This window comes from Alexandromys fortis, unplaced genomic scaffold (genome assembly GCF_014885135.2).
Source record: "Alexandromys fortis isolate MF-2015 unplaced genomic scaffold, M_Fortis_MF-2015_v1.1 scaffold_217, whole genome shotgun sequence".
Lineage (NCBI taxonomy): Eukaryota > Metazoa > Chordata > Mammalia > Rodentia > Cricetidae > Alexandromys > Alexandromys fortis.
Window position 1 is genome coordinate 1,856,393 of NW_026068098.1, and position 9,028 is coordinate 1,865,420.

At 40.9% G+C, this 9,028-nt stretch overlaps 1 protein-coding gene across 2 annotated transcripts; it reads right to left on the reverse strand.

The window, feature by feature from the left end:
- Window positions 1-1,127: 1,127 nt before the first annotated feature.
- Window positions 1,128-1,763, reverse strand: LOC126489451 (60S ribosomal protein L13-like). 2 transcript variants are annotated; one of them, XM_050123748.1, is made up of 2 exons: window positions 1,497-1,763; window positions 1,128-1,355 (listed from the first exon to the last, which is right to left on the reverse strand). In XM_050123748.1, the coding sequence occupies exons 1-2, from the start codon at window positions 1,761-1,763 to the stop codon at window positions 1,128-1,130; spliced, it is 495 nt and encodes a 164-aa protein (XP_049979705.1). The 2 variants fall into 2 exon arrangements, with proteins under 2 accessions (XP_049979705.1, XP_049979704.1); XM_050123747.1 differs by having other exon boundaries at window positions 1,128-1,763.
- Between the last annotated feature and the right edge of the window lie 7,265 nt (window positions 1,764-9,028).

The window sequence follows — 9,028 nt, forward strand, 5'->3', positions numbered from 1 at the left end:
GTCTGCCCTTTGCCTTCTATCACTTACAAAGCCTTGAAATATATTTTGTCTGATACCAGCATAGCCGCATCTGCTCTTTATTGGTTACTCCCACAGAACATCTTATTCTAACTTATGCTATTGATTTGAAAGTAGATTTCTTATAGACAACATGCAACTAGTTGGATTATGTGGTTTTATCTACTCTGTAGATCCTTGGTTTTTACTGGAGCATTTAATCTACTTATCTCAAGTAATTATTCATTAAGAGGACCTTAAACTTTTATTTTCCATTTTTCTTCTATATGTCCTATAATTTCTTTTGTCCTTTGCTTCTTGTATTTCTGTTTTCTTTTGGTTTTAGCACATTTAATTTTTGACAGTGAAATGTTGACATGCTTTATAATTTTCTTTTGGGTATATTCTATAGCTATTTTCTTTGTAGTTGCCATGGAGATTATACTTAGCATTCAAATGTCTCAGCAGCCTAATTTAAATGTATAGTAGTTTAATTTCAGTGTCATGCAAATGCTTTGCCCCTTACCAGCTCCACCTCATGTCTCTCAATTTTGTTCATGCCACAGAATTGCATCCTTAGGTATCACATATTTGAAAACATAATTCTTTTAAAATGTAATAGCGTTACAAAATAAACAGGAAACACAATGTGGAGTTATAAACCAAAATTATAATAATCCTAGCTCTTAGACTAATCTTTTAAAAAAACCCATTAGTGTCTTAAGTCATACAGAAAACAAAAACTGAGCTACCAACTATGATTATTTAAATACTAGCCTTTGTGACTGCCCACGGACTTAGCTTTATTGAGGTCTTCATTGTCCTACGGTTTTGAAATACTGTCTAGTGTCCTCTGTCTCAGCCTAGAGGACTCTCTTGAGCATTTTTCTTTTTTTTTTTATTAGAAATTTATTGATATATTAATCATATAATTGCAAAATTTCTCATCTGTTATAATTTGAATGTCACGGGTATTTCATTGCTTGTGTATTTGAGCTTAGTCCAGATGGTGGTGATATTTGGGATGCTATGGTACCTTTGGGTCAGAGACATAGCTGTTAGAATCTACTGGGGACCAACCTTTTTTTTTCCTTTTTTTTTTTAATTTATTGCAATATTCCAAGAGCACATCACTTTTTCTTTTCAACATCCTGCTCTGCAGCTTCCTTTGCCCTCTTTGCTCGGATGCCAAAGAGCAGGGCATTGGCCCGGGCCATGCGAAGACTGGCAAAAGCTTTGAAGTTCTTCTCTTCTTCTGTGATGACTCTGGCTTTCTCCTTTTTATAAACATTCCGGATGGGCATCACAGGTCCTGTTAGCTGAGTGGCCAATTTAAGTTCTTCAGCCGAACTATCTCCCTTCTTTGGAGCAGAAGGCTTCCCGGGGAAGAGGATGAGCTTGGAGCGGTACTCCTTCAGGCGCTGCAAGTTGGCCTGCGGGGACTCGGTGGACTTGTCTCGCCTCCTTGGGTCCACGGAGATGCCAATGGTGCGAGCCACCTTCTTATGGATACCAGCCACCCTGAGTTCCTCCAGGCTGAAGCCCCGGCCAGCTCGGACCCTGGTGTGGTAGCGCACTGTGGGGCACCTCACGATGGGCCTGATGGGTCCCGACGCGGGGCACGGGGCAATGCGGTGCGCTTTCGCCTGCCTGGCCTTGCGTCTGCGGATCTTGCGTGCAGGCTGGTTGAACCAAGTGTCCACTAGCTGCTGCCAGTCCTTGTGGAAGTGGGACTTCAAGATCATGCCATTCCGGCTGGGCGCCATGGCTGCCTCCCTTGCAGGGGAACGGCCGAGCGGAAAGGCAAATGTTTTCCTTTCTAAGAGTTGCGTGGTTACAGTGTCTCTTCACAGCAGTAGAAACCCTAACTGAGACACTCTCTAAACCCAAAGCCCACATGTCTCTGCCTCCACTGAAAATCACATGACACACAGCGTTCAACGTGCACGCGCCTATGTAATTGCCATGCCTAAGTGTGGTCTGCTAAACCCAGCCGGCTTCACTAACTCTTTATGGTCCGTGGTGACCAAGATGTTTGGACTAATCTGTTCCCAGAGGGAAGCTTGTCAGAACTTTCACTTCCTATAGCCTCAGGTCCCTGAAATGCCAGCCACCCAAATCCACATGTGCCTAACCGTAATGCCCGGTACCATTACAGTTTCTCAGCCAACTAGCCCAGGGTTATACAAGTCTTCAGGGACAGATGTTTTCAAACATAACACAGCTGGCTTGCCAACCAACTTATAAAGCTCAAGCCATCGTGGGAAAGCTCCCACAGTTTCCATCTTTAGGATGATTTTTTTTTTTTGCTTTTTGTTCCTCTTTGCTTGTTCTATATTTTTTCTTTATTTATTTATTAAATATTTCTGTCTCTTCCCCACCTCCGCCTCCCCTTTCCCTCCCCCTCCCCCAATCCATTCTCCCTCCCTCGTCAGCCCAAAGAGCAATCAGGGCTCTCCGTCCCGTGGGAAGTCCAAGGAAAACCCTCCTCCGTCCAGGTCTCGTAAGGTGAGCATCCAAACGTCCTAGGCTCCCACAAAGCCACTACATGCAGTAGGATCAAAAACCCATTGCCATTGTTCTTGATGTCTCAGTAGTCCTCATTGTCCGCTATGTTCAGTGAGACCGGTTTTAACCCAGGCTTTTTCAGACCCAGGTCAGCTGGCCTTGGTGAGTTCCCGATAGAGCATCTCCATTGTCTCAGTGTGTGGGTGCACCCCTCGCGGTCCTGAGTTCCTTGCTCATGTTCGCTCTCCTTCTGCTCCTGATTTGGACCTTGAGATTTCAGTCCGGTGCTCCAATGTGGGTCTCTGTCTCTGTCTCCTTTCATCGCCTGATGAAGGTTAATATTCAGGAGGATGCCTATATGTTTTTCTTTGGGTTCTCCTTCTTATTTAGCTTCTCTAAGAACCCGAATTGTAGGCTCAATGTCCTTTATTTATGGCTAGAAACCAAATATGAGTGAGAACATCCCATGTTCCTCTTTTTGGGTCTGGCTTACCTCACTCAGGATAGTGTTTTCTATTTCCATCCATTTGCCTGCAAACTTCAAGAAGTCCTTGTTTTTTACTGCTGAGTAGTACTCTAATATGTATATATTCCATACTTTCTTCATCCATTCTTCAATTGAGGGGCATCTAGGTTGTTTCCAGGTTCTGGCTATTACAAACAATGCTGCTATGAACATAGTAGAGCATATATTTTTGTTGCATGATAAGGCCTCTCTTGGGTATATTCCCAAGAGTGGTATTGCTGGGTCCATGGGTAGGTTGATCCCAAATTTTCTGAGAAACCGCCACACTGCTTTCCAGAGTGGTTGTACAAGTTTGCATTCCCACCAGCAATGGATAAGTGTACCCCTTTCTCCACAACCTCTCCAGCATAGGCTATCATTGGTGTTTTTGATTTTAGCCATTCTGACAGGTGTAAGATGGTATCTTAAAGTTGTCTTGATTTGCATTTCCCTGATCGCTAAGGAAGTTGAGCATGACCTTAGGTGTCTTTTGGCCATTTGAACTTCTTCTGTTGAGAGATCTCTGTTCAGCTCAGTGCCCCATTTTATAATTGGGTTGATTAGCCTTTTACAGTCTAGTTTCTTAAGTTCTTTATATATTTTGGAGATCAGACCTTTGTCAGTTGCGGGGTTGGTGAAGATCTTCTCCCAGTCAGTGGGTTGCCTTTCTGTCTTAGCGACAGTGTCCTTTGCTTTACAGAAGCTTCTCAGTCTCATGAGGTCCCATTTATTCAATGAGGCCCTTACTGTCTGTGCTGCTGATGTTATACGTAGGAAGCGGTCTCCTGTGCCCACTTGTTGTAGTGTAGTTCCCACTTTCTCTCCTATCAGGTTCAGTGTGTTCAGACTGATATTGAGGTCTTTAATCCACTTGGACTTGAGTTTTGTGCATGGTGACAGACATGGATCTATTTTCATTTTTGTACAGATTGAAATCCAGTTTTGCCAGCACAATTTGTTGAAGATGCTCTCTTTTTTCCATTGTATAGTTTTAGCTCCTTTATCGAAAATCAGTTGCTCATAGGTTTGTGGATTAAAGTCAGGGTCTTCTATACGGTTCCATTGGTCGACTTCTCTGTTTTTATGCCAATACCAAGCTGTTTTTAATACTGTAGCTCTGTAATAGAGTTTGAAGTCAGGGATGGTAATGCCTCCAGACGTTCCTTTATTGTATAAGATTGTTTTGGCTATCCTGGGTTTTTTATTTTTCCATATAAAGTTGATTATTGTCTTCTCCAGATCTGTGAAGAATTTTGATGGGATTTTGATGGGGATTGCATTGAATCTATATATTGCTTTTGGAAGAATTGCCATTTTTACTATGTTGATCCTCCCAATCCAAGAGCAAGGGAGATCCTTCCATTTTCTGGTGTCTTCTTCTATTTCGTTCTTCAAAGTCTTAAAGTTCTTGTCATATAGATCTTTCACTTCCTTGGTCAGGGTTACCCCAAGATATTTTATGCTCTTTGTGGCTATCATGAAAGGTGATGCTTCTCTGATTTCCCTCTCTGTTTCCTTATCCTTACTGTATAGGAAGGCAACTGATTTTTTCGAGTTGATCTTGTATCCTGCCACATTACTGAAGGTGTTTATCAGCTGTAGGAGTTCTTTGGTAGAGTTTTTGGGGTCGCTTATGTATACTATCATATCATCTGCAAATAACGAAAGCTTAACTTCTTCCTTTCCAATACGAATCCCTTTGATCCCCTTATGTTGTCTTATTGCTATTGCTAGAACTTCAAGCACTATATTGAAGAGGTATGGAGAGAGTGGACATCCTTGTCTTGTTCCTGATTTTAGTGGGATGGCTTTGAGTTTTTCTCCGTTTAATTTAATGTTAGCTGTCGGTTTGCTGTAAATAGCTTTTATTATATTTAGGTATGACCCTTGTATCCCTAGTCTCTCCAATACCTTTATCATAAAGGGGTGTTGGATTTTGTCGAATGCTTTTTCAGCATCTAATGAAATGATCATATGGTTTTTTTCTTTCATTTTATTTATATGGTGGATTACATTGATAGATTTGCGTATGTTGAACCAGCCCTGCATCTCTGGGATGAAGCCTACTTGATCATAATGGATAATTTTTCTAATGTGTTCTTGAATTCGGTTTGCCAGTATTTTATTAAGAATTTTTGCGTCGATATTCATGAGTGAGATAGGCCTGTAGTTCTCTTTCTTGGTTGGGTCTTTGTGTGGTTTTGGTATCAGGGTAACTGTAGCTTCATAAAAGGAATTTGGCAATGACTTTTCTGTTTCTATACTGTGAAATACATTAAGGAGAATAGGTATTAGCTCTTCTTGGAAGTTCTGGTAGAATTCTGCATTGAAACCATCTGGTCCTGGGCTTTTTTTAGAGGGCAGATTTTTGATAACTGCTTCAAGTTCTTCGCGACTAACAGGTCTATTTAGATCTTTCACCTGGTCTTGGTTTAGCTTTGGTATATGGTACTTATCTAAAAAGATGTCCATTTCTTTTGTATTTTCCAGTTTTGTGGCATACAGGCTCCTGTAGTAAGATCTAATGATTCTCTGAATTTCCTCTGTGTCTGTGGTTATGTCCCCCTTTTCATTTCTGATCTTATTTATTTGCGTGTTCTCCCTCTGTTGTTTAATTAGTTTGGATAGGGGTTTGTCTATCTTGTTGATTTTCTCCAAGAACCAACTTTTTGTTTCATTGATTCTTTGGACTGTTTTCTGTGTTTCTATTTTGTTGATTTCTGCCCTCAGTTTGATTATTTCCAGTCTTCTACTCCTTCTGGGCACATCTGCTTCTTTTTTTTCTAAAGCTTTCAGGTGTGCTGTTAAGTCCCCAATGTATGCTTTCTCCGTTTTCTTTAAGTGGGCACTTAGTGCTATGAACTTTCCTCTTAGCACTGCTTTCATCGTGTCCCATAGGTTTGAGTATGTTGTCTCTTTATTTTCATTAAATTCAAGGAAGACTTTAATTTCCTTCTTAATTTCTTCCTTCACCCAGGTGTGGTTCAGTAGTTGATTGTTCAGTTTCCATGAGTTTGTCGGCTTTCTGGGGGCAGCATTGTTGTTGCCTTCTAACTTTAATCCGTGGTGATCTGATAAGACACAGGTGGACACTGATATTCTTTTGTATCTGTGGAGGCTTCCTTTGTTTCCGAGTATATGGTCAATTTTTGAGAAGGTTCCATGAGCTGCAGAGAAGAAGGTATATTCTTTCCTATTTGGGTGGAGTGTTCTATAGATGTCTGTTAAGTCCATTTGTTTCATTACCTCCAGTAATTCTCTTAATTCTCTATTAGGTTTCTGTCTGATTGACCTGTCCATTGGAGAGAGAGGTGTGTTGAAGTCTCCTACTATTAGTGTGTGTGGTTTGATGTCTGCCTTGAGTTCTAGTAATATTTCTTTTATATAAGTGGGTGCTTTTATATTAGGGGCATAGATATTCAGAATTGAGATGTCATCCTGATGAATTGTTCCTGTTATGAGTATAAAGTGTCCTTCTCGATCTCTTCTGATTGATTTTAGTTTGAAGTCCGTTTTGTTGGAAATTAGTACGGCCACACCTGCTTTTTTCTTAGGACCATTTGCTTGAAAGACCTTTTCCCAACCTTTTACTCTGAGTAGATGCCTGTCTTTGTGGTTGAGATGTGTTTCTTGCAAACAGCAGAATGTTGGATCCTGTTTTCGTATCCAATCTCTTAGCCTGTGCCTTTTTATAGGTGAATTGAGACCATTAATATTAAGTGATATTAATGACCAATTGTTGTTTACTCCGGTTATTCTTATTGTTTTTTTGGTAGTAGAGTTTGTGTGTGTGTCCCTTCTTTGAGTTGTGCTGGTGAAGGTTCACTAGATGCCTGAGTTATTGTAGTCAGTGTTGGCATTGTTGGATTCCTTGGGTTGCGATTTTCCTTCTATTACTTTCTGTAGAGCTGGATTTGTGGCTACGTATTGTTTAAATTTGTTCTTATCCTGGAATGTCTTGTTTTCTCCATTGATAGTGAACACTAGCTTGGCAGGGTACAGAAGTTTGGGTTTGCATCCATGGTCTCTTAGCTTTTGAAGTACCTCTATCCAGGACCTTCTGGCTTTCATGGTTTCCATAGAGAAGTCAGGTGTAATTCTGATCGGTTTACCTTTATAGGTTACTTGGCCTTTTTCCTTTGCAGCTCTTAATATTCTTTCTTTAACCTGTCTATTTTGTGTTTTGATTATTATATGGCGAGGGGAAGTTTTTCTTTGATCCAGTCTGTTTGGTGTTCTGTATGCTTCTTGAATATTCAAGGGGATAACTTTCTTTATGTTGGGAAAGTTTTCTTCCATAATTTTGTTAAAAATATTTTCTGGGCCTTCGAGCTGTGATTCTTCTCCTTCTTCTATTCCTATAATTCTTAGGTTTGGTCTTTTTATTGTGTCCCATATTTCTTGAATGTTTTGTGATGAGAATTTGTTGGCTTTGCTGTTTTCTTTGATCAGTGCATTTATTTTCTCTATGGTGTCCTCAGCATCTGAGATTCTTTCTTCTATCTCTTGTAGTCTATTGATTATGCTTGTTTCTGTAGACTCTGCTCGTTGGCCTAGATTTTCCATATCCAGCTGTTCTTCCCTTTGTGTTCTCTTCCTTGCTTCCCTTTCAGTTTTCAATTCTTGCACTGTTTCCATTACCTGTTTGATCGTTTTTTCTTGGTTTCCCAGGGTCTCATGTACATATTTACTTAATTCTTCGAACTTTTTGTTATTCTTCTCATCCATTTCTATAAGGGTGTTTATTACATATTTTTTAAGGGATTCTATTGCTTTCATAAAGTCAATTTTTTCCACTTCTTCTGTGTTAGGGTGTTCAAATCTTTCTGTTGTAAGATCTTTGGGATCTGGTGTTTTCATGTTGTTTTTCTGATTAATGGGTGATGTTCTGCCTTGGCGCCTGCCCATCTCCTCCTTTCAATGCTATCTAATTGGTCTTTTAAAATCAGATCAGGTTTCTCTGCTGGCCAGAGGCTTCTCTTACTAATTGCCCTCGCTCTGTTTCCTGGCTCCTGCTGGGGGCCAAGAACCCTCTCACCCCTAAGAAGGGTTTTCCGGAACCGGTCCCGGCTCCCTGTTTGCCAGGGCCCTCGCCAACCAAAGGCCTACCTCTTTGATTTAATTGTAGTGGGGTGATCTGCTCTCGGTGTTGCACGCTGGTCCCTGCTGCCTGCGACCTCTGCTGCTGCGCTCGTCCCCTCCAGTCTCGGCAGCAGCCGTCGTTGCCTGCCTGCGCCTCCCAGCTCCGTCTGCCGGCGTGTGCGCCTCCCAGCTCCGTCTGCCGGCGCGTGCGCCTCCCAGCTCCGTCTCTCTTGAGCATTTTTCATAAGACAAGTTCAGCTGTATGAAGTCATCAGTTCCGTCTAGCCTGGAATGCTCTATATAGTGCAGCTGGCTTCAAGTTTGTGATGTTTTTGCCCCGTTATGCTGAGTTTTTATCATGTCCACTTTTTCTTCAGATCTGAAGAAATGTTTTGATTTTGTTTTTGTTTTGTATGTAGGAATTTTTGTTTAATTTTTTTCTAGTATTATGAGTTAGTTAGCCTGGTGCCTCCTGGCTGTGGAAGTTTTTGATAAGAAATCCACTGTTAATCTTATAGAAAGCTGGTTCTATGTGGCAAATTACTTCTTTCTTTTTGCTTTTGAGAGTCTCTAGCTTTCAATGGTTCTAGGACTTAATATGGGTCTCTTGAGTTCATCTCACTTAGAGTTTGTTCCATACCTTAGGTAATCTTGTCCCTCCTCAGATTAGAGAAAATTTCGGTCATTATTCCTTGAATATTTCTTTACCCAATCTTTTGCTCTTCTCTTCCTGGCATCCTGTGTACATACCTTAGTTTCCATCACAGGTTTTCACGTGCCGTTGGCTGTGTTTACTTGTAATTTTTCTTTCTATTCCTGAGACTTGATAATTTCTATGATTTGATCTTCATGTTCACCAATTCTTTCTTTTCACTCAAATCTGCTTTTGAATCTTTCTAGTGCTTCCGACCATCAACTTTTCAGCTCTAGAACTTC

Coding starts and splice junctions, on each gene's coding strand:
- LOC126489451 (XM_050123747.1), bottom strand. CDS start 1,763: ATGGCGCCCAGCCGGAATGGCATGATCTTGAAGTCCCACTTCCACAAG.